This window comes from Ursus arctos, unplaced genomic scaffold (assembly GCF_023065955.2).
Source record: "Ursus arctos isolate Adak ecotype North America unplaced genomic scaffold, UrsArc2.0 scaffold_1, whole genome shotgun sequence".
NCBI classification, from domain to species: Eukaryota; Metazoa; Chordata; class Mammalia; order Carnivora; family Ursidae; genus Ursus; species Ursus arctos.
Window position 1 is genome coordinate 104710635 of NW_026622763.1, and position 25282 is coordinate 104735916.

At 50.9% G+C, this 25282-nt stretch overlaps 1 protein-coding gene across 8 annotated transcripts in view; it reads left to right on the top strand.

The window, feature by feature from the left end:
- The window catches only part of AGAP1 (ArfGAP with GTPase domain, ankyrin repeat and PH domain 1), a 523916-nt gene that overhangs the window by 433033 nt on the left and 65601 nt on the right, over nt 1-25282 (top strand). For all 8 annotated transcript variants that reach the window (XM_026491633.4, XM_026491634.4, XM_057305806.1 and 5 more), the window contains 3 exons: nt 13853-14007; nt 17297-17387; nt 24516-24738. In XM_026491633.4, coding sequence (XP_026347418.1) covers nt 13853-14007; nt 17297-17387; nt 24516-24738 — 469 coding nt within the window. The remainder of the gene's footprint in view (nt 1-13852; nt 14008-17296; nt 17388-24515; nt 24739-25282) is intronic.

Here is a 25282-nt window from a genome sequence, read left to right on the forward strand (position 1 = left end):
CCTCCTGCACGGGATGGCCAAGGCGCTCCCGGTCCACATGAGCAGGGCTAACTCTGCGACTGCCCTGTCCACCACCCAGTGCTCCCGGTTGCGGTGCTGAGACAACCATCTCCTTCAGCTCGAGGCAAATAGATGACAAGCACGTGCTTACACACTCCTGCCTGAGACAGTGACAACCTTGCTGGGGTCTTGGGTCCTTGCCCTGTGTGGGTCCGGGGCAGAGGGAGAGGGGAAGGGCTTGCAGGTAGGCCAGGGATGCTGGACGAAGACCCTGGCACAGAGTGAGGGAAGATTCATTGCAGAGGAGGCCCGAGGTGCCCTGCGGGTTAATGGAGAGTGAAGCCCCATGCAGTGGAGGGGGTCGGAAAGGCTTCATGGTCTGGGATTCAACAGGAGCCACAAGGGACTGCAGCACTGAACACTTCCCTGGCGTCCTGCGCTATGACTCCCAGCAACCCCCGGGGTGGTCATATCCTCCACATTTGACAAAGGGAGAAACTGAGGCATGGGGCAGGGCAGTCAGGTGGTCCCAGAAAGCACCCTGGCAGGTGGACACTGGGCTGGGCACTGGGGTCGTGGCCACAGCCTGAACCCTGGACGTGGGTCCGTAACAGGTGTGGGGCACACGGAGGCTCGAGCAGAGAGGTGTGGACACCCTGCTCGGCCATGACCTCCGAGGACTGCGCTCACCACAGAGAGGGGATGGGGCTGCTCTGCCGTAGTGGGTGTGACCCATTGTTGTGGCCTGTGATCTCTGGATCCATCCCCGACCGGGCGCCATCACCCGAGGCTGCCTTGGACACTCAGACACAGGGCTCTGCTGTAAGTCACTTTGGATACTTGCCGTCCCCCGTGATGATCAGAAGTTCTGCAGACTGTGGGTTTTAAGCGGCGGTGTGGACGGTGCTTCTGAGTCCAGACTCTTGAGCCAGATGGTCTGGGCCCCGTTGCGGAGTCTCTACGGCACCTTGGTGCCCCTGTTTGCAGGCTGGGGAGTCAGTGTGTCCGCATCTCCAGAGGCAGGTCGCTCGGCGTCCACACCGGCCGCTGCCAGTCCGTGCCTCGTCTCAGGAGCTCCACAGAGCCTGTCATCAAGGAAAACTCAGAGCTTGAGCAACATTGACGTGGCCAGGAGATTCAGCAAGACATGTTTCCCTGAAAGTTAAGAGGGGATTTAAAATCAAACCTCTTTTTTCCCAGACTTTGAAAGCTACCCCTCCCCCAGCTCCACTCACTGTCGTCCTCAAAGGAGTCACAGAAAAGCACAGAAATTGGACTTTGGGAATGGACACACCTGAGCCGATCCGAGTTCTGCCACGTCCCAGCTGTGTGGGTTCCGATGACTTGCCGGGTCTCTCCTTCCCCTGCCTCGTTTTCTTTCTCCAGAATGAAGACAATGAAACCTGCCTCGAAGGATGAGTGGAGAAGCAATGAGTTGACACGCACAAAGGGCTGACCACAGAGCTGGGCCCACGGTCGGGGTGACCACAGGGGTCGCTGTTAAATTCTTCGACTTACTTAACAGGAGGACAACTCCAAGAACACAGTCTGTGGAGAGTATGCCTGGCACCATTCTTTAGGACTGTTGAGGGCAGAGTCGGCCAGGGCAGACGCTGGTCAGTGGTGAGTGGCACAGATGAAGAACTCATGCAGATAAATTAAGATTGGAGAGACCCTTTCACAGAAAGTAACTCCAGAACTGAGTTTCTGGGGAAAGAAGCGGGGTTGCTTGTCTTTCCAGCCCTCGACTTTTCAAAGGGTGACCGAGACACTGCCGACCATCCCCGCGGCGAGCAGTAGCTGGGGGGCGGCCCCGGGGCAGTACAGGGCCCACCCAACACAGCGGAGCCCACACTCCTTCCGCCAGGAGATCGAGGACCCTGGAAAGTGATGGACGTAAGTTAGAATGAGTAACAAATGGTAAACGCACAGAGCTCTGCTCAGGAACCACATGAATCACAACAGATGTGTCCGGTTTCCCTTCCTCTTTCTACACCAAGAGCTTGGGCCTCGGGCTTTGCCATGGTGCCTGGGCCGTGAGCAGGTGCCAAGAAGGTGCTCGCACATCCGTCTTCTCCGTCCTGAAGTATTCGCAGTTTTGGATCTGACCGTGTCTTTTTTCAGGAGCTTTGTCTTAGGTGCTCTCCCTAATTTAAGAAGTGCCTGGCGCCCCACAGCCCTGGAAGCCAGAGCTACTGGAATGGAGTTTCGTGATGCCCGGCTCTCAGACGGCTCCCCTGGCTCTCTCTAATGTGTTTGGGAAATAAAACCTCCTTTGTGTTTCATGAGAATCTGCCCGTGACAACAGCGGTAAACATCCCTAACTTTGTGACCTCCCTCTGGGGACTCGCTTCTTCACAGAATGAATTCTGCTCTTGTCCTAAATTAAAGCCACAGCACAGCACCTCTGTTGGACTCTGGGCTAAACAAAGATATTTACCAAATTCAGAGCTTGCAAAAATATTTACCTGAGAACCACAAACTGCGTGTGTTCTTAACAACCAGAAATAATGGGTGTTTTTTTTTCCTTACTGCTTAAAATTAACTTCTAGAGCAGGAGGAGGGAGTGTTTTTCTATGTATTATTTAGTGGCCACACACTTGGTTCTGCGCAGTCCTGGACCGTATTCTTTAGGCTTTCCTTCACGTTTATTGTGTCCTATGAAAATGGGAGAAATATTGAAAATAAATTAAAACTGACTTTTTATATTATGGTAGATTTTGGCTGAAACCTTAAACACGTGTGGTTTCCGTAATGGAGTAAAATAACTAAACCACATGCCTATGTAATGCGTGCTCTGGAAGCAGAAGTATCTTAGGACTTTACAAATGTATGGCTCAGAAAAGTAGCATAAAAGCCTGGGGCTGCGTACAGCACAGCCTGGAGTCGTCTCGCAGCTCGCGGAAGACTTACAGAGAGGGGGCAGAACGGCAAATGCATCCCCGCCCGGCTTTGACCAACTGACAATGGCTGTGTGGAGAGTTGCGTTAGGAAGGATTCTGAGGCTGCGTCAGGCTCTTTGGGATCCATTACGGATGTCTTTCCTGGCAGAAGAAAGGGAGGGACAGCACGCCTCCGTCATCCCGGTCCAGCCTCGTGCGTCCCTCACACTTGAAGCTGAGATCAAAGGGTGGGATGGGTAGCTGGTGGCTCCCAGTTGGCAGGTGGCCGAGCAGGAAGGGCAGGAGAGGGAAACGCATTTCCGGAGAGGACCTCGATATTGGAAGGACATGAAGAAAAGACAATGTGGAGTTTCAGGCAGAAACCGGGAGAAACCCATTGCTACGCTCACTTGGTAAAGAGGGGAAAAAATGGCTGGGCCAAATGTTGAAGTCACTATTATTAACCTGTTAATCCGGGCACTCGGGCATAACCTGAAACAGAAGTCCTAGATCTTATCAGCGGAAGTTGGGAGCGGAGAAGACAGCTGCTTCCTTGCAAGTCTTGGCTCTTTTACTATCAGGGCACTTTTAAGTGGTGAGCACCTGGGAACCCTCGGGCTCTGTGGATCCTGGACTCCGCTCTCGGCCGCCTCTTCCAGGGGACATGTCTGTCCTCCATGCGGAACATCTCAGCCCTGCACAGTTTAGGTAACACATTCTCATCACATGTTTGTCGTGAACTGTGTCCGGAAGGACGCACAGCCTCATGGGTAGCGCTGAGCGTGGGGGACTGGGTTCCAGGTTGGCAGAAGCGCCCGGGGGATGGACTCTCTGTCCCGCCAGTGACGACAGCTACAGACATGCTGAGCCCTTCTAAACTCAGAAGAGAAGGTGTCCTTGCTCGTGTCACCTGCCTCTCACAGTTTCGAGCCATCGTGCATCCCCTGGGCACAGGGGTCCGGATCGCCTGGGCCTTCGCAAGAGCCCAGTGCTCACGTCCACTCCCGGAGGCAGGCACACATCTGTCCGGCTCTTCTCCCCTTGCACCCGCTCGCCCAAAATGCACCCCTTGTCCAAGCCGTCTCCTGTTGCAAACAGCTTCCAAATGTAGAGCGGTTGTAGCTGCTTTGAGTCCTTTAACCCTTTGTCTGCTAAGACTGCGCAAAAATAATTGATGACTGATTGGCCCATTAACCTTTAAAAAAAAAAAAAGTTTGACAGCCCAGACTTGTGTAATGAGGAGGGATTCTTCGTGAAATCAGTCTGATGGCTGAGTTGCTTGCCCCTGAGGAGGCAAAATTAGCCCCACGGGGCCTCGTCTGCATAGAAACTGGACGCAATTAGTGTAATATCCGGTGTTATTAATGTCGTTTGGAATAATTGGGCAGGTTGATTTCGACAGGTTCATGGCGCTAAAATACTATTATAGTGGACCTCTCCGCAGCTAACTGTTAAACACGGAAAACTGTTCAAATCCCTGCGAGCCCAATCACAAAACTTTATTCAACAGCTCAGCCCTGGAATGTCACGCCGCACGACAACAGAGTTCTTCATCGCAGGCTGGGGTGCCGCGGCGCTCTGATTTCCCAGCCCAGGGCCGGGTACAGAAGGTCGCGGGTGACGTGTGCATCCGAAACGAGGAAGCCCACTCGTGATGTCCGTGCCGTCAGGCCTTCTGGCAACCTGAGTTCTGTTTGTACAGGATGAATTAAATATAAGCCACTGTAATTGTGGCACAGGGTCGGTTTGTATTAGGGAAAGGAAAAATAGGAAATGTGTGTCCGCGGGGTCCACATGCCCGCTCTTCACATTTAAATGAGGGCGACGGTGAAGAGTAATATTCGGGTCTGTCTTTCTGACTGATTGGCCTCACCCTGCCAATTATTGCTTTTATCATTTTTTATCTAGTTGCATATAACTAAAATATCACCGTGCCACTTCATTATGGGATGGAATCCTGCCAGTCCATTGGTGCTTTGAATAAGGCCCTATCGTTGGATAGAAGTTCATTTCAGGCCACGAAGAGGAACATATTCATGTCCGTCCATACAGAGGAAGGGAAAATATTTGGGTCCAGAAATCTGCTATTTACTTAATGGGTGTAAACAGTCACTTCTATAAGCAAGGGTTAAGTCTAGAGATTTACTAGACATTGACCCTATTAGGATGGCCAGTTAGCAGGTTGGTGTCTCCTACCAGAGTCTTTTGTCCCCGGGATGAGTCGAGACTGGGTTTGGAAACCGGTGGCTACAGCTGGCTAGAGGGGAGCCTGAAGGGCATCGGGCGCGTCCCGTCCTACTCCAGTGTGCTGGTCAGCAGCTGTCTTGCCTCCCGCAGGTCGGGCGGGAGTGGGCCTCCATCGGCACGGAGGGGGCAAAGGCGCCTGCACCTGTGGGACACGTCGTGACAGGTCCCAGATAAGAGAGGAAGGAGCTCTGTGACTCCAGCCCAGGTGTAAAAACCTGGAGAAGAAAACTTGACACACGTGCCCCCCCACCACCACCAGAACAGAGCACCGCAGCCAAGACTGTCACATGCACTGTTGGTCCTGGTATAGATGGGACTGTCCCTCCTCCCGGTGCTAGCTGGACCATCCCCAGCTTACGACTGCCACATCCAGGCCATCATGTCACAGGAGCTGTGATACCAGCAGGGCAGATGCCAGTCGTCCCGTCCCCTGACATTCTCCAGGCGTGACCAGCTTAAAAGAATCGACACTAGTGACAAGCTGGGTAGAGATTCCTGGGAAACTTCCTTTTAAAATACATCCACCTTGCTCGTCTGATGTAGGTAGCAAGGAAAAGTAGCAGGAAGGGCGCTGGGAAGAGGGGAGACCCTTCCAGCTCCCACCGGACACCCCCCAAGAGTTCCTTTCCTTTAGATGTTTGTTTTCGAGAAACAAAGAGCACTTCTGGCCGCTTTAAAGAGAGAGGAATAATTAAAGGTAATGAGATGATGCCAGTTGGCTCTTAGTATTTTTCCTGACACAGAATTAGAGCCCAACAGGACTGCATTTTATATTTACTATTCCATGCAGTAGATTTATTGCAAAAAACAAAGTATCCCTTCATGGAAATTATACGTAACATGATTAAAAATGCAGTTGCTCTGTAGTCCTTGTTCTTATTTTGTTTTAATCTTGGAAGGCAGAGAAAAGTCATATGGCAGATATAATTCAGTTCTGAAATTCTAACTAGCTCTGAGTGTTAACGTATTACCCTCCCTCAAAACATAAACCCGCGTAAAGACAGTTCTCTCTGGGGAAGCGCGTGATACCGTAAGCATCAGCTGGACCCCGTGCGAGGACCGTAGGTAGGCCCCGTGCACAGGTCTCAACCCCTTATTCAGAGAGTGGGGCATCCCAGCCGCCCAGCACCTTAGGAAGACATCTTCACCAGGGCCCCAAATCCAAAAGAAGGTTCAGAGTGGCACGCCCAGTGGGGGTGCCTCTTTCCTGGGACAGCGCGGGGGTTCCATCTGCTTTCTCTACATGAGCTGGACTCCCCCACGTAGCCCAGAGGTTTGCGTTCACAGTTCAGCCAGGAGCCCCATCAGCGTGGCCCCCCTGTCAGAGGCCGGCCCAGTGCCAAAGGCACCATCATCTCCATTTGGGAGCCGTTGCTGGAGCCTGTATGGGCAAGACTAGAGGGCCCGTCTTCTGCCACATGTAGGCCCAGCGGTTGGACTAAAAGAGAAAAGTTCGCCAAAGAAGTTTTTGTCAGTGTTTGCATATTGAGCTGTGGCTCAGCGTCACATCGGGGACCGGTCCTGACCCTCACACCTGTCCTGTGACTGCTGGGGCCTCTGTGCGTGCTTCCAGACACCTTAGAAACAGCACACACACACACAGGTGTCACAGTGACCACGCTTACTGTGACACCACACTTTGTTCTCATTCGTGGCTTCATTACTTCTGTAATTGTGTGCCTTTCCGGTCACCCCACAGGCCTTCCCCCGGACAAAGCACAGTGTCTCACATGATCGGAGTTTTGAGTGTTTGCACCGTGGGTCATGAAACTTCCTTGTGCTTTCCAGGGTTGTCGGGGCTACCCCTTGGCCTTACCTGGCCAATCCCGCACCTCTCCTCCAGAGCCCGGGCCCACCAGCCTGGGTCACAGGGTGTCTTGCATCCGTTTGCTCTTTGCTTTGTTGAGCCTTATTGGTGTTTCATTACAATGAGCAGACCCACCCGCTCTGGCCACTTGCACACTCTGGTTCGTTCATCACCTCGAAACGCAGGGTGGGGTCTGCTCTTTGCCACCTGTTATGAGTGACTGTGCGCGTTCCAGCGGGCCTCCATAACGTCACTTTCACAGTGACGTTGATTCGGCTTATTCATGGTTCTTTGTACGTCTCCTTTCCTATCTCACAGATGGAAAGAAATGTATTTGTTAACGGATATATATACATATATACGTATGATTCGTTTTATTCTGATGTACAGAAGTACAGCTAACATTTCTTCATATTGGCCTTGTATACTGTCCATTTACTAACTCTTCTTATTTCTCATAAATCTAAATTACTTGTGTTTTCCTATGTAAACAGTCCTGCAGTCCATGAATTTTTTGTCTTTCCAGAGTTTAGATCGTCTGTTCCTGTTTTGTCTTACTGTATTGGCCAGCGGCTGGCCGGGGTTGAACAAAGGCTGTTACAGGGAGCATCTTGGCCTTGAGCACCCTTTCACTGTTAGAAGTGATTGCTTCTAACAGTTCATCGTTAAGAGTAATGATACTCTGGGGTTCGATGGGTACTCTTTGTCCAACGTAAGGGGGCTCCCTTCTATTCCTAGTTCGATAAAAGATTTTGGTTACAGTTATTTTTCTTATTTAAATGTTTCCCCCTCCTGATTTGGAAGGTGCACATTCTACTTCTTGTAGAGATTGGCCCTGATACTCTGTCATGTGTGCCTAATGTTTGTCCTTCACCCCCTGGCAGAAGAGTACACCACCCGAGAGCATGTCGGTTCCAGTGTCCTCACCCTGCCAGCCTGTCTCTGGTACTTTCAAATGAGACTTTATTCTCAGAGGTCGTGTTTGACATAATCTTTGCTTAGATTCATCTATATTTCTGTCTGTTCACCAATCCTTCGCTAGCTCCAACCTTGTTTTCTAGACGCTTCTGAAGCATATCTGTTAGCAGCTCCTTTCGCGAGGGTCTATTGGTAACAGACCCTTTCCATTGTTTTTTTTTTTTTTTTCCTGCATAAAATATATCCCACTCTTTTTCTCCAGAGAAGGTTTTGCTAGGTTCCACGTCTAGACTGACATTACTTTCTCCCAGGACTCGAGGACGTTATCCCTCTGTCTTGGAGCTTTGACTGTTGCTCTTGAGATATCCGTCATCCGTACGGCTGCCATTTTTTTAACGACTGAGCCTCCCAGGTGCCCCCAGGCTGCCATTTTTTTAAGAGCAGTCTGCCTTTCTTTGCTTTGTGTTTTTAAGGGCCTTTCTGTGTCTTTGGTTTTCCAGTTTCTTAAGCTTCTGGTGTGGTTTCCATGGCTGTGATCCTTCCTGGTAGATGCTGTTTCCCATGTCTAAAGCCCCGTATCATTCACAGTCCTGTGAGGCTCCCGCCGTTTGCCCAGCAGTCAGGCAAGCATCACACCTTCCACACACCCCGTCATTTCTGTTCCACGGCGTCCTCACTGCTTCGTCTGTTCAGTCTCTCCAGGTCTGTCCTGTCGTCTGGCTCTTCACCCCCCCCACGCCACCCCCTCACAGCTCCTCCTTCACCCTGTCCCCCGGGGTGCTGTTAACAGTTATCATTTAGGGGCGCCTGGGTGGCACAGCGGTTAAGCATCTGCCTTCGGCTCAAGGTGTGATCCTGGCGTTATGGGATCGAGCCCCACATCAGGCTCCTCCGCTATGAGCCTGCTTCTTCCTCTCCCACTCCCCCTGCTTGTGTTCCCTCTCTCGCTGGCTGTCTCTATCTCTGTCGAATAAATAAACAAAATCTTTAAAAAAAAAAAAAAAACAGTTATCATTTGAATTTCCAAAAGAGCTATATCCTTTTTTCTGATCTGCCTGATCAATTTTCATGATTTCCTTTTGCCTGAAAATTTAGGATTCCATTTTTTGTGTTTCTTTATACATTTCAGGCATTGTCACTTTAAATTCTGTATCTATAATCCCTTGGATCTTAATCTGCTGCCCCGTTTCCTGCGTGTTCAGTGTCTTTGGTTTTGAGTTCACACGTGATGGATCTTTGTGGAATGCTTTCCTTGCGAGGAGATGCCAGGAGCCAAGGAGGCTCTGCAAACCTGGGGCCCTTATCCCCTTCCCGTCCTGACTGCTGGTGGGAGGGGTCTCTCTCAAGCTTCTCTCTCCCACCTTGTTATGATCTTATTTGTTGTGCCACCGGAGCTATTTGCCCTTTCGGGTGGTGGTCACTTGTAGGCCTTTAACACTCAGTGCTTGATGTCCTGGTGTCTTAATTCTTGGGGACTCGGGGAGGGTGAGAGAGGGTAGGCTAGGGGCTGGGAGATTAGGCATCGGTGCGATGACAAGTACGTTTTGAGGAGAAGCCCTGCACACGTCTGTCCGCCATGCTGCAGAGCGGTATGGTTGGAAGAGTCTGGAAGCCATGTCCAGGCCGATGCTCCCCTGGGAGGAGTGTGGCACACAGTTGTTAGGGCGTAAACTCTGAGCCAGAGGTAGGGGATGAAGAGAATCCTACAGAGCAGGGAGATCGGTAAGCAGTGTTGTAACTGAGGAGATGGCCGTGGCCAGAGGAGAGAAAGGTGGGATCTGGGCGATTTTGAAGGTTTAGGACTAGAAATAGCATTGTAACCATTAACAGAGGTAGTGAAAACCAAAGAGCATTTGGAGATAATAACGGATCTATTTCAGGCATGTTAATTTGATGTGAGGACAAAATATTGGAAGAATATCTGTGGGCATTTTTTAAATCCCCCAGATAGTTGGGTCTGGGGAGGTCAGAGATACAGATCAGAGAACTGTCCACATACATTAGAAGTGGCTGCCTATGCTTTGGAAGGAAATGAACCCTCAGAAGCAATGAGGGGTGGAGAGGCCGTGAACTGAACCTGGGGTATGTATTCCCCAGCACTCGGTGAAGGAAGGGCCAGGGAGAAGAAGCTGTGACTTACAAGCTAGAAAGAAAACTCTAGGTGAGCATGGCAAGGCTGTGGCAAGCGTGCCGAGTGCACCCCTCCTTCCCCCGGGCAGACATTGCTAGTTGAGTGTAGCACTCATTCTCCAAGAGCCTGAAGCCAGCCTTGGGATCCTCCACACGGATTCCTGGCAGCTGCTCAAAGCTGTTGAGAACTGTCCTGCGTCCCTCCCATAGCATCTCAGGGTAGAAACGGCCTACAGGTCATCTCTGAGAAGCTGAATTTCCTCCAGGCTCCCTCTGAAGACCACACGCAACAGGGGATTAACTTCTCAAGGGCCTGGCGTCCCATAGTTGGCTTTTTGTCTGCAGAGAGAATCTGCTGCAAGTACAGACAGGAATGTTTGGTGGCATAGAAGATGCTAGAAAAGGAAACTTGAGTCCAGTATAAGTAGAGGGGGAAGACAAGTGGTGGGATTGGCTTTGAAAGTGATTGAGAAGCCACAGAGGAGATGCTGTAGGGAGAGTTCCATTTGGAGATTTGCAAGAAATGAAGTCTGACGTTCCTGTGAACACTTAACTACGTTTATTCCCGTGAGTAGATTTTGCATACATAGGTAAGTTCTGTGTACATAATTAATAGGACAAAGCCAAACTATACTCTGGCAGTTGAATTTGAAAGTCTGGTCTTTGCACGAGCTATTACTAGTGTTTCAGTGGCGAACGCTCTGTAACAGCTACTGCATTAGAACAAAACAAAACCTGTTAGTGTCCCCGTGCCACAGACCCCATCCTTGTTCTCGCTGCTTTGTGCCGAATCATCTGAGGTTATGTGTGCACCGGTGCCCCGTGGACCATGTCTCCCACGTGCTGGAACGCGCGCCCCCTGCACGGTGCCCACCGGCAGCTGCGTGCCGGAGCCGTCATCAGCGTAAAGCAAGCTCCATTCTTTCCCTTAGTTCCAAGGGATATAGCTCGTGATTCTGGCTGGAAAGCTTTCTGGCAGACCAGTTGTGCAGAAATTTAACTGGGAAGCTAATGGTTGTACTTTTTTTTTTTTTTTTTTGCTGAGAGGTTCAAAAAATCCTGATCAGGCGGAGCTTTTGTTGTGCATTTGAATTTCACAGATTAAAAAAACGTGAGCCTGTTGGGCAGATGTTCTCAACAGTTGTCACATTGCCTCTGTGAGTTAGCAAGTTTTCCCGATGGCCTCACTGTGACTTAGGTCATTCTTTCTCATCTCGCCTACCAGTTCACTGGGGTGGTTTTGCATAAAATACATGAATTCAGGGTACTGTCTTACAAAATTCAGTGTAGAAGAGATTGTAATTTATAGTGTTCGGACATTAAACCCCATGGATCAAGAAGCTAGACCTTTAAAAATCCACAGATGTAGTGTCTCAGCCAGTAATTGTGAGGTATGATTGTGGGTCAGTCATGGGGAGACCTGTGTGAAAGTCACAGCAAGGTTTTGTGGTGTTGTTTTGGTTGGTTTTCTTTTTTTTTTTTTTAAGATTTTATTTATTCATTTAGAGAGAGAGAGGCAGAGGGGGAGGTACAGAGAGAATCCCAAGCGGACTCCACGCTGAGCCGGGAACCCGACTCGGGGCTTGATCCCAGGACCCCGAGATCATGACCCCAGCCCAAATCAAGAGCCAGACCCTCAGCCGACTAAGCCACCCAGGCGCCCCACAGCTAGTTTTTAAAATGAAAATCCCAACAAGGCCGTGAGTGTCCAAGGGCATCCCGGGGTAGGGGCGGATCAGACACCCCGGCCTTGCCCCCCACCCCCGGTTCCACAGCAGGTGCACTGCTCTTCTTCTGTGGGGTCGTTTGTTCTCCAGCTCAAGAGCACAGTAGATTGGGGTAGAATTTCCGATGCTCCCTCACTTCTGAACTCTTATCACCATCTCTCTAGAACTCAAGCCATAGAGAGTCAGGGAGCGTGGAATGCTCACGTGTACCCTCCAAGCAAACAGGAGACCACCCCCCGCCTGAGGCCCCACGTCTCGTGATGCCTTCCGGGGACCCTGCCCTTGCCCTTCATGGGGCATCCCCTTCAGCCCCTGCCCCAAGCTCTGCCAGGTCCTCTCCACATAAGCCCAGCTTGGCCCCTTTTGGAGCAGGGGAGGGGGGGCTTTGGTTTAGCCAAGGTCAGGCCTGACCTGTGTGCTTGGCACCCACGCCCCACAATGCACCCGCATCACAGAAGCTTCTAACAGATCCAGGATTGTCGTAGACCTTTGAGAAGAAGCACTGGACTCTCTTGTCACACAGACGTCATTCGTGTTCCCCGAGACCCGGTGCGTTAATAGAAGGCCTTCAGCAGTGGTTTGGCCACTGGACCTGCCCACCTTCCCTCCTTCGGTGCTGTTCAGAGCAGGCTCCAGCTCCCCAGGGGGCTAAGTTCTAAAGTAGTGATTTTATGTAGAGCACGATACCATCATCATCAGAATACGTAAAGATTTTATGTCAAAGTGGCGTGGCCCTGTTTCCTTGGCAGTTTGCGCTCATTTAGGGAAGTGGTTCCCCAGAGCTGGCTATGCGTTAAGAACGTTCCCATTCCTGGGATCAGGGTGGAGGGGTCCGTCAGCCACAGGGGCCAAGGCTGCGCCTCTCCTGAGACAGAGGGAAGCAGGGAAGGACCTGACATGCGGGATAGCCTCCTTGTCGGGGCTGAAGGGCTCCCGGGGAGGCAGGGCTCTGGGAGAGCAGCCTCGAGAAGCGTGGGGCTGACCTGGGCAGCAGGGAGCTGGATGAAGGTCAGTGGCCAGAGGTCAGGGGCTGTGAGGGGTGCCCAGGAACCGAGAGGGTGGAAGATTGGGGCTTGGTGCGGGAGATGTGACCACACGCGGATGGTGGAGTGGTCACCTAAGCAGTGGTCAGCTCGGCAGGTCATAGGCGGTTCTCAATATGATTAATGGCTGCTCACAGGGCGATCGTGGTGCAGCTGCTTCACCGCCCAGGGACTGGGAACTACGGGTGAAATGAGATGTTGTGCCTTAAACTCCCGTTCGAATCCCTCCGTGGTTACCGGTAACTGGTCGTCTGTTTGTATGTGGCGCCCCCGTCCCTTTCGTCTCTGTGGCAGTTGCAGGGCTAGACAGAGGGCCTCCCATGGCCCAGGCTGCGTCAGCCTGAGCAGCACACATCACTGAGCCCGTGGGTAACACTGGAGTAGGCGGCCTTTTCCCCCACGTTAAGGGTAAGGAAGGGAGCCTCGGCGGAGTCAAGAATCTGTCCGAAGACCCCACTGTGGCAGGTGGGAGGGACAGCAGCATTTGATTGCAGGTCCCACTCTTCCCCGTGCAGACGGTCGCCCTGTGGCAACCGTGATGTCACCTCAAATCACCTGGAGTCCCGCTCACTTTCCAGGCAGAAGATGATGGAATTAAAGCCTTCCTCACTGGAGCAGGTCTTCTGCCGTTAAAGAACAGAAAACCCCAGGCCTCCCTGTTTACCGTTGGGGTATCTATGGGTCTACACACAGGTGCCTGAGGAAAACCAAGACTCCACCCCGAGATTAGTGCTATTAACTTAATTTTCACCCCCACAGATACCTCGATGGTGCAGTGAGTGACTGTGTTATTTTCCCGAGTGGCTTCCTCTGTGCCCAACACAGAGACGCTGACAGCACACACTGATTTTCATTTTTCCTCATCCCCCGAGCGGTGATTGAAACCCAGCTAAACCATGCTGGCTTTAGGAACCAAATCTTGCGTGTTTGGAGGTCTGTGGATTCAGATCTCCGCTGTGTAGTCGGCCGGTCCTGTGTGCGCTGTCAGCCCCATGCAGGCGCGATTGAACCCAAAGGCACTTTTATGACCGAGGACGGGCAGAGGGGCTGCGGTCTCATGAAAGCTAAACTCTTCATCCCCACCACTCTGTGTTTCAGAACAAGAAGAAAACTTTGAGTTTATCATTGTGTCCCTCACTGGTCAGACGTGGCACTTTGAAGCCACCACGTATGAAGAGCGAGACGCGTGGGTCCAAGCCATCGAGAGCCAGATCCTAGCCAGCTTACAGTCATGTGAGAGCAGCAAGAATAAGGTAAGACCCTTAGCAGGCTGCCCCCCGAAATCAAGAGCCACTGATCGTTAAAGGGAAATGGAGGCCCAGAGGAATGCCCAAGGGAGGGGAAGCATCATATGATGTGTGTGATTGACAAGACCCAGGTATTCTTCCTGAGCGAAAAGCTAAATAATTGAAAAGAATAAAAAACACTTTGTGTCGATATGTATCAAGTAAGAGTATCCTAGCCTAACCATGTTCCTATGTCAGAACATCCCATTTTAAATCTTGACTCTCTCAACTAATCCCAAAGAGAAAGCATTGACCTTTTTATGGTGGATGATGGGATCTTTTAGACACTTGTGGCTCATGCGTTGACACTTAGTTTGTTTTACACAGAATACAGTCAGGGGAGGAGAGGGAGACTTAAAGATGCACTGTTCTCTTCTCACAAATGCACAAAATTCAAACCCGTGTCAAGTTAGAACACTGACTCTTGTTACGGATGTGAAGGAAAAGCAGAGGCACGTAGATGAGCATGCCGGGCGTTTGGGGAGGAGACAGTGTCCATTCTCTAAACTCCGTTGATAAAGCTTACTGTGTGTTTTATTCGGTAATCAGAGGTGATTCTTTGCAATTGTTTAGCCAGAAAAACAAAACAAAGAAGAAACTGTAAGCCGCATTTTCGAGATGGCTGCCGGTGACATTCCTCATTGAAAAGTCATTTTTCCCATTATGGCCTTTTTCTCATTCATTACTTTAGTAGCTTGGATGTTCTCACCCTCTTCTCTGGGCCACCATAGAGTCTCAAAGAGCATTTTGATTTTTCAAACTCTGACTAGAAAAGGAGAGAAAGAGCATTGCCCACCAACCTACAACTTCATTTGTGATGATTTGAAGAAATCTCTGCCAATAATTCAGCTTCGTCATTAAGAAGGGAATCTGTCTTTCAGAAAGATGGAGTGTCTTTATTACCTCTTTAACCAGGGTAAACCAGACCATAGCTGTCATTATCATAATGTAATTTGCTTCTCTTCTTTAAAGATGTTTTTTACCCAAGGTGGGGAGAATCCGTGCCTTTCCTTTCAGAGACCCTTGGCTTTACTGACTCGGGTCCACAGACAGGGATTGGCGACACATACCACACACAAAGCATGGGAATCTAGTTGCAGAACAGGAGTGGGGAGAGCACGTGGCCGAACAGACAAATGCATCGTTCAGATTTTGTACACGATCACGGTATTTCACGTCAGGCTTGAATCCGTGCCACATCCTCCGGAGTCAGGAAGGTCTAGATGTCCTGTCTCTTGTTTCCATTCCATACCCTTGCCGGACTCTTCCCAGCTCTTTGGGAAGACAGACAGCATCACTTTTGGGCCTGAGGCAAACACCGGCCTACAGTGCTGTCTCTTTTCGCTAGCCGCGTGTGCCCAGGGGGCCCTCTCCCTGGGAGGACTCAGGAGCACCAGGGAAGACACACTCATACCTGGTCACCTCGGGTGTTTGCCGAATAGGTGTCACAGCGCACAGCATGGAAGTCCCATCCAAGGAATAGCTGGAGGGAAAATACAGGCTCAGTTGAGAATGAGCTCTAAGAAATTTTGGCTGCCTGTGGATAATTCAGGCATGGGTATCACGTGTACGTACATATGCTGTAAAAGTCAGACAGACAGACACAGCCCTCTGTGTGCACATACCCACATACTCCAGATGCCATCGTGAATGGTTAAATACACTTTGAATACTGGGGTATCCGACCAAAGGGAGTAAAATCGTAATAATACATTATGCTAATGAGAGAATAGAAATGAATAAATTATAATTTATATTATTAGGTAGTAAGCAATCAGTTGTTCCACATCAAACAATTTGACATGAGATGATTGAATTTATGAATTCTGACATAAAAATCAAGCTTATTTTAAGTGTCCTCCGATAACTCGTTTGGGTTTAACCATTCTTAAATGTATGCATCGTTAGCCTTTAGAAACAGTACGTATCCTGGGGCGCCTGACTGGTTCAGTCGGCAGAACATGAAAGTTTTGATCTTGGGGTCATGAGTTCGAGCCCCATGTTGAGCATGGAGTTTACTTAAAAAAAAAAGTTAGCTTAAGAACAGGACATACCCTTGTACCTAGCACCTCTGCAGACCAAAAATTTGTCATCAGAAAGTAATGACGAACGCAGGCAAAGTTTTAGCCATAAGTGAGTTCTTTACAGCACTATCTACAGCGGAGAAAAATTGGAAACCACCTAAATGTCCATCAAAGAAAGCTTCAGAAAGTTCTTGTAAGTGGCATAGTGTGCAGCCAGTCAAAACGATGACGTGGGAGACGCGGGCTGGCATTGAGAAGTGACCGTGTGTCATGGGGCTAAAAGCACAGGTTCCAAAGCAATACAGGCCGGCTTTTTTTTTCTAGGTACACGTATGTGTACAGGTGTGCTTTTAAAAAACAGGCTCGTAGGGGCGCCTGGATGGCACAGTCGTTAAGCATCTGCCTTCTGCTCAGGGCGTGATCCCAGCGTTCTGGGATCGAGCCCCACATCAGGCTCCTCCGCTGGGAGCCTGCTTCTTCCTCTCCCACTCCCTGCTTGTGTTCCCTCTCTCGCTGGCTGTCTGTCTCTGTCAAATAAATAAATAAAATCTAAAAAAAAAAAAAAAACCGGCTCATAGAATAGATATCATAGTGTTGATAAAACTTAAGCATGGATGATCACATCTTAGCTTATACAGTCTTAGGTTGTTCTTTCCCCCTTCTGTAGTTCTTTAACTTGTAGAGAGAACAGGGTTAAGTTCCAGTTTAAGAACAAACTCCCCTCCCTGCCCTCCACCCTCCTCAGTGACTTTGTTGCTATAGCAACTGAGAGACTCTTAATGTGAAAAGTGCATCTCTAAGACATGAAGTGTGGCGTGGACGTGGTTTCCTGGCGGGGAATCATGAGCTGTGTCTCGTGGCGCTGATTAAGCCCTGACCCATGGCTCATAAGCAGATTATTTCCCATTCTTCCATCTTCAGAGCAAGCAGACACGACAGGGCACATTAACCACTTCTGTTCTCCGGGTGGCGCTTGGTCTGTGTTCCCTCACGAATGATCCAGAACTTACCTCTGTCCTCATTCCTGGTGGAGTCCTGTCACCTGACAGGTCTTAACACAGGCCACGCTCTCCGGCGGTTACGCTCTTTCCCCAAAGACCTCAGAAGAGGAGCGGCTGCTTCAGACGGCCCTCATCCCGTATCTGCTGACAGCTGGGTTTTGCCCCGACATTACTGGGTTGTGTCTCCCGGGTTCTTACCTCTTGCCTTTGTCTGTCTTCCTCTATGCCCAGTCCCGACTGACGAGCCAGAGTGAGGCCATGGCCTTGCAGTCGATACGAAACATCCGCGGCAATTCCCACTGCGTGGACTGTGACACCCAGAGTAAGTGTGGGCCGGGGAGGGGGCCGGACGCGGGAGGCGGGGTGGTCTGGCGACAGCCCGGGCACAATGGACCCACGTCGGTCATCCAGCGAGTAAGGTTTATCATGTACGTGATGACTTTTCAAGAATTGAAATACTCGTGTTTGGATTTCATCTCAACACAGTACCCCACACAGGAAAGCCTAGGTTTGCCCTCTGCCTCAGGCCCCCGGCCGCAGCGGTCACACCAGCCATGCAGGCGCGAAGGCTTCGGCCGCGTGCCCATGTTCCGTGCCGTATCCAGAAATTAACCTTGTGCTTCATCAGTGATCATGTGCTTGTTTGCTTTTTCTTAAAAATACAGCACGGTTGTTAATTCCTGTCCAGAGATTTTTGGGGTTTGTTTTTTTAATTTCAAAATCATATGTTCTGGATTTTGGCATCAAATGGTCTTTCTTTTTTAATGTGAAATTCACTGCACACTAAAGCTTCTGATTGAATAGACTTCATAATGACTGCTTCATGCCTTGGGGGTGACCCAGTTTTCCTTCATGCTTCCTGCTGTCCAGAATGGAATACTCTGTTCCCTCTGAGAAAGTCATGTTGTTGTCATCCTTGAGGGTAAAGACTGACTTTTACTTTACGTCCCAGCCCTTAGCCCAGTGCTGGGCTCATTCAGTAAACTTTTCCCAGTCATATTTTTTGTCTTGTTATTAAAAAACAAAGTTTTGATGCGGAGCGCTTGGGCGTCTCCATTGGTGAAGTGTCTGCCTTCGTTCGGTTCAGGTCCTGATCTCAGGGTCCCGGGATCGAGCCCCACATCGGGCTCCCTGCTCAGTGGAGAGTCTGCTTCTCCCTCTGCTGCTCTCCCTGCCGCTTGTGCCCTCTCTCTCTCTCTCTCAAATCAATAAAAATCTTTTAAAAAGAAACAAAACCCACAAAGTTTTGATGAGAGGAAGATCCAGTTGCGACTAGGTGAAAGTCACTGGACCCAGGCTCAGTGCCACCTGGGAATGTCACAGGCATGTGATGTGGTCCTTGGCCGTCCTGGAGCCCGAGCCCAGTGGGCAAGGCGGGACCCAGAGACCACAGAACCTGCCACCATGGAGAAGGGCTGTTACAGGGCACAAAGCAACTCAGTCAGACTTTGTGCAGACGCTGGCGTTTAGAAGGGCTTTGGAAGCTGGTGGGATCTGAACAGGTGGCTGAAGGAGTCATGGATGTCAGGGGAGCAGCAGGACATGCACCTGCAGCTCAGCCTGGAGGCTGGTTGGAGCCTAGGGAGGTGATGCTAAGTGGTGGGGAGGGAGGTGAGGATGCTAAATGGGGGGAGTGAGGATGCTGGAGTGGGGGGAGGTGAGGATGCTAAATGGGGGGAGGTGAGGATGCTGGAGTGGGGGGAGGTGAGGATGCTGGAGTGGGGGGAGCTGAGGATGCTAAGTGGAGAACATTAGAGCCTTTACCTTCATCTGTAAACAGTGGAACTCCTCCGAGTTTCAAAGCAGGGGTGAGATGGATCCAAGCTGTGCTCGGGGAGATTAGCCTGGCCCTACCATCTCCCGTAGATTGGAGCAGAGCTGTGGAGGGAGGAGGCAGCCACTGTGGGGGCGGTCACGAAAACAGGAGGAGGCGGGCACTAACTCAGGTGGTTCAATTAAAGGGAAGGGGGAGCCTCCTCTCAGCAGCCATTGTGCTGAAGGGCAGGAACGGGAAAGGTCACCAGCCAGTGTCTGTGGTCCCCAGGTGAGAGAAAGGGTCTCCTCTTCAAGTGTCTTGACGAACTTCTCTGAAGTATCTTCTTTGGTTTGAAGTTTTAAATTTTACTTTAAAAATGTGTCATGAAATGAAGTTACAAGAGAGTACTTATTAAGTGTGTGTTCTTATCAAAAAGTTGTTAAAGTAAGAATTTTTAAAGCTTTGAGAGCCTCCATTAGGAGAAGCGCCTACGATTGTTTCCAGCATACAGCTGGGGTCCCTTAAGAGGGACGAGTCCATGGCTCATAGGCTTCGTGGTACGAGGCACATCAGAGGTCAGGAGTCCTTTCTGAGAGCAGAGGGGTCGCTCGAGTGCCGAGGTGTGGGTTTGGGGGTGCGGAGCAGTGGGGAAGGGAGGCCCCTGAGCAGACACGCAGGGACGAAGGGAGTGGGGAGAGGCCGAGTGTGACAATTACAGAGGAAAAAGAGATCATGAGCTCCCATTCCTTAAACACTCTGTCTCCGTCGGGCCTGTGCCAAACCCGCTCGTGCACAGTCTTTTTTAATTCTCGGGACTTTGAATGTTGGTGCTGCGGTCGGCCCCACTTACAGGGGGGGAAATGGGGAGTCGAGGGGCAAGTTATATTGAGTTACATATCCCGGGTCGCAGAAATGGCAAGTGGAGCTCCTTGCCTCCCTGCTGTATTTTTTCGGAGAGCAAGATCAGGGAACAGAGAACAAGGACACCAGAACACATTGGCAAAGGTGTTTTTTTTTTTAATATCAAAATACCCAATTTTGGTGCAAATGCTGGGAAGGGCACCACCCACACACTGATAATGACCTATAAGGCCTTCCCCGGCAGTTTGGCAGTGTACATAAAAAGCCTCGGGCAAGTGGACGCCCTCCACTCCAGCCATGTCCTCCAGGAACCAACCCCATGGCAATGAGCAAAGGAGCACAGAGACGTAGCTTCAGAAGTGTTCATCACAGCCCTCTTCACAGAGCATCCCAAATGTGCAAAACTGGAAGAACCGTTAATGGTGACGTCTTCTCGGTGCAATAATGTGCAACCTTAAAAAGTGATGTTAAAAATTAAAAAATATAGTTATGTAAAAAAATATATTAATTGAGATGGAGAAACTTTATAATGCATTGGAAACGAGAAGGTATTGAGGAAGTGAGTCAAAGAGACCCTAGTGAACCATTTTAGGAACTCAGGCAGAAAAGATCTGTAAGAATGCATTCCAGAATGTTGACCCCACATATCTCTGAAAGTGGTAGGGTCTCTGGTGATGCAGGTCGTCTAATTGTTGTGTAGGGAGCACTTGTGTCTTAAGAACTTGGATATTGAGGGGGCCTGTATTTTATCGTGTGCAAGTACACACAGTGGTCAAACATTAAATGTAAGGAGAGGCTCTGGTTTCTGGGTGTTGAAGAAGAAACACGGTCAAGAAGAGGTTGCTGCTTTCTGTGGGGCCCCGGAGAGCTTGATCTCATCCAGGGACTTGGTCCTGCCTGCATCTTCCTGGAGAGCGCACAGGACACCTCTGCAACCCCCAGCATCACAGCTGGGAGGTCATCCCTCATGCTTCTAGAAGGTTCCGGCAGGAGCGGGTGAGCCTACCAGGCCACAAAAGGCGGGGGTGCTTCCTTGGGCGCCAGTGGGCTTGAGGCTCTCCTGCTCTGCTGCTGAAGCCGAGACGCAGGAAAGTGCACCCCGCCCTCTGCCTGTGGGTCCTGGAAAGCGGGCCCAGGGCCTCCGGTTGGTACGTACCCTAGGCGGGTTTTTGTCCTTCTTACTGATTGAGGGGCTTTCTTTTTTATTTGTTTTCTCGTTTTTTGGTTTTTTTAGAAAGGAGAAATTGAGAATAAGATGACTTTCTTGGTGTGTTCTCTGTGGAGACAGAATCAAGGTAGGGCACAGTGACTGCTCTCGCAGTCGTGACGGGCAGCACAGAAGCAGGAACAAAGCATGAGCTCCTGTCCTCCCTAACGTTGTCGGGGACAAAGGTGGCCATCGGCTCCGGCACCAGCAGTGAAGGAATTAGCTAATGAGTGAAGTGTCCAACACCAATTATTTTTAACAGAACACGCGTATGTAGATTGTTCGGTGAACAGAAGCAAGAGAGAGTCTTGTAAATATGCACAGATAAAAAATAAGTTGACCGTGATTGAAGTGGGTGGTAGTTCCAAAGATTATCTTTCCTTGTTCTTTGTACTTTACGCCTGTCTTAAATGAGCCTATTCCTTTTATCATTATAAAGGGATCTTAAGAGAGGATTGAGGACTTGAAGGTGTGGGCTCCTGAAATGGCTTTCTGTCCCCTCGAGAGCAGGGCTCTTTGCTTCACGGTCCTGTGTCTGGTGGTCACGTGGGAGGAACCTCAGGCTCCGGATGCCAGACACCTCTGTGGGTGATTCCCACGGGCTTGTGAGCACTGTCCTCCCAGTTCAGTTGTGTCCACCTGGGGTGGGGGAGTGGGGCTTGGGCATTTCCATGACACATGGGATTTGGAGCTGTTCTTCCAGAGAATGCACCAGGCTGCTGGGAGCCGCCTGTCCACACCTGGTAGACCCCCGAGCGGGCTCTGAGCTTCCTTAGCTCAGGGCGCCCATCTCTGGAGGGAGGCTGTGGTGCAGAGAGTTTGGAGAACCGCGGCATCCACCCCTTGATGAGCCACAGCCTTTGGACATCTGTGCTTCTGGGAAGTCCTGGCGTAAAGCTAACGAGCATGGCCCAGACCCGTCGGACAGTGAAGCCTTGTTCAGGGTACCCGTTGCCAACTCTCCACCAGGAACAGGTTCAGAAAAGTCCATCCTCCGGAGCTCTTGAGAACCCAAGAGCTTGGAGCCCTGGCATGGCTGTCGCCACTATGCCTGACCTTCATGGACAGACCCGTAGAGACAGTGCAGCCTTTCCACCGCTCCAGGACCCCTTGTCCGTGAGGCCCTCCTGCTAGCCTGGGTAGAGCTGAGCCCTCCTTCCTGGCTGGTCCCCAAAGCCCTGGGTGGAAATCACTGGTGTGAACTCCTCCCACCATGTTGTATTAATGTTGGAAGCACCTTTCCTGTTGTCCCACTGGATGTCCGGGACCCTGTCTTATTTATCTTTGTGGACCCCAGACCTGCAACAGCAGGGGACTCCACTCCCCTCTCCCTTGCCCAGTCTGTAGATATCCCAGCCAAAACCTGTAGCAGGAGCACATTCAATCTCTCAGTTCTGTTGCTTGCATTTTCTTACAGACATAAAAAGAGACACGCACACAGGGACAGGCTCGCTTCTGATCCTGGTGGTTGGGATTGTAGGTCAGATCCAAAGGGCAAACGGCAGCCTCGTACGGGTGTCGAGAAGGGGCGTGACACGGTCAGATTCGCTGAGACCGCAGGCTGATGTGCGGCACGCGGGCTGCAGGGCGTTAGAAGGCGAGGCTGCAGGTGGGAGGCTGCTGCGTCCTCGTGGTGGCGGTGGCATGGACCAGGGCGGGAGCAGTGGGGACAAGAAGGGGGGGACATCAAGACTGAAGTACTTGGTGATGGGCTGGGGGGTGATGGAAGGATCGGCGTTGATTCGCAGAATCCCGGCTTGATTAAGCGGGGGAATCAGTGCCCTTTGCTGGGACGGAGCTGTCCCTTGCCGGAGACAACGTTCAAGGGCAAAATGGCGACAGGGAGGTACCTGCAAGATTTCCAAGTGCAGATGAACAGTGGTGATTACAGGTGCGTGTTCGCTCCTGAGGCGGGCAGTGTCTGCCGATAGTTGTTAGTAGTTGGGTCGCCGTGGGATCCATGGGTTGGGTAGAGTTTGCTTGAAAGCGAGTTTGGAATCAACAGATGAGCCTGCAGAAACCCCTGAGGTAAGGGCAGGGAGCAGGTGGAAAAATTGGGAAGGACATCAAGTTGGGGAGCCAGACCAGTGCTAGAAAAATCCAGAGAGGGTATTGACCGAAAAGGCATCGAAAGGCTGTGTTGTAAGAGGTATCCAGAAGTCGAGTTAAAACGATGGCTAAACACGGTCCTGATCTTGCCTGACCTGCCCTGCTCCAGGGGAAAGGTGGGGGTAGGGGCCAGGTTGGGGTTGAGAGGTGCAGCCTCAGAGATGGCCAGTGTGGGAGTTGGACTATGAAGGGGCACCGCAGGGGTGTCCCACAAACTGTTCACCGCCCCACCCTCTTCTCTGATCACCCACAAGGCCCAGGCCGGCCCTCCTCCATGCAGCCTGCCCTCCTCCATGCAGCCTGCCCTCCTCCATGCAGCCTGCCCTCCTCCATGCAGCCTGCCCTCCTGGCCTCTTGCTTCTCACGCTGCCTGCACATTTATTCCCTTGACTCTACCCTTCAGCATTTAGTCTGCATTTCCTTGTTTATTTGTATTATTATTATTTGGGACATATGTTTCCTCTTCCCACCCAGAATATCTCCGAATCACAGCCATCTCTTCTCCTGTACCCCCATGGTATCCATCTCCCACGGTCTGTATTAGATATGAAGAAAGTGGCTGGCTGATTTCTGGTGAATTAGCACAAGGCCATTCCTGGCTTTTTGTTGATTCTTCAAGTGTACCTGGAGTAAATACTGATTATCCCCTTGCGTCTGTTGGTGGTTAAAGCCATTGACTGTCCAGGTGAGCCCCGTCTTTGCAAATCAGCTGTGGATTCGGGCACGAAGCCAACCTTGGGTCTGAGTCGTCCGTGTTCTGGTGCTGCCGACCACTTCCACACAGGGAACAATCCAGCTCAAAGGTTCCAGTCGTGTTCTCTAAACTCATTTGTTGTCCTTGGTACGTGATCACCACCTAACTCATTCTGCAGGGCGGGGTTGATCCAGCCGGGTCATAACCTGACCGGCAGACCCTGCCCACCATCTTGCCGCAGTGATAGATGGCGGCAGTTGCTCCACTGGTTGCCCTCACGTAAGATCACTGAAAACTGTTTTCATCGTGGCGTGCCTGCTTTTGGCTTTGAAATTTGCAGGCATGTCCATCATATGACTGATGAAAACTCGGATGTGCCTGGAGTTGCAGAGATGGCTGGTTACGAGGGACAGTGTAGGTTTGGAAATACTCTCGAGCGCCGCCTCGCTCTCCCTCTGTCAGCAGCCATCCACCGTGGATGCCAGGTCACATACGGTTCTTGTCCACGTGCATCTGCGCGCCTGAGGACGCTGCTGTTCCGGTGGAACGTGCCTTTCTGTGTCCAGCGCGGTCCTGCACCTGTTTATCATGTGGGAAACTCCTAAGCGTTGGCTGAAGTCAGATGTTTAGAAGGTGTCCCCAGCGTGTCAGACCTTCCAAGATGCCTAAAACAGCATGGAGGACTGGCCGGGGAGCGTGTTCAGGCCCAGTGATTCTAGGGAAGGACCGCTGGATGTGAAGTCCAATAAGCGGCCTTTTTGTTCCTGAGATCCTGAGGGCCGTGGGAGTGAGTGATGATGGTCTGATGTTCCTCTTCCCACAGATCCGAACTGGGCCAGTTTGAACTTGGGAGCCCTCATGTGCATCGAGTGCTCAGGGATCCACCGGAACCTTGGCACCCACCTTTCTCGAGTCCGGTCTCTGGACCTCGACGACTGGCCCATCGAGCTTATCAAGGTGATGTCATCCATCGGGAACGAGCTGGCCAACAGCGTCTGGGAAGAGAGCAGCCAGGGGCGGACGAAGCCCTCACTGGACTCCACAAGGTAGGGATGTGGGCAGGTGTGTGGCTCCGTGGTTAGACCTCAGGAAGTGACCCTGACGACAGCCTCCCCCCGAGCTGCCTCACAACCTGTAGGAATGCCAAGGAGCCCGGCACGGGGACGTCTGTTTGTAAAATTGGTTTTCAGCAGGCGTGGATAATTCAGACTCCTTAATTTTTGATGTTTGTTTTTACACCTTGGGGATTCCTCTCCCCCTCTTAGAAATGTATTAAGCTTCCAACCTTATGAATAGATCACTTTAATTAATACATTTCTAATAGGAGTAAGCTGTGCTGTGAACACTAATTATGAATTTTTGATTCTTTAATTTTGTGATTCTTCTGTCGTTGAAAAGCATCTACTCAGTTGGGTTCCCTCCCCACCCCCACAGACCCACAATAAGCCAGTTTACAGTAACACAATATATTTTATTTTCTAAAATATACTTCCAACACATTTAATCAGCCGAGTACCGCGTAACGTATGGTGACTCCTCATTAATGTTAATTGTTACGCAGTGTAAAAAACGCATTTATTTTGAGCCCAT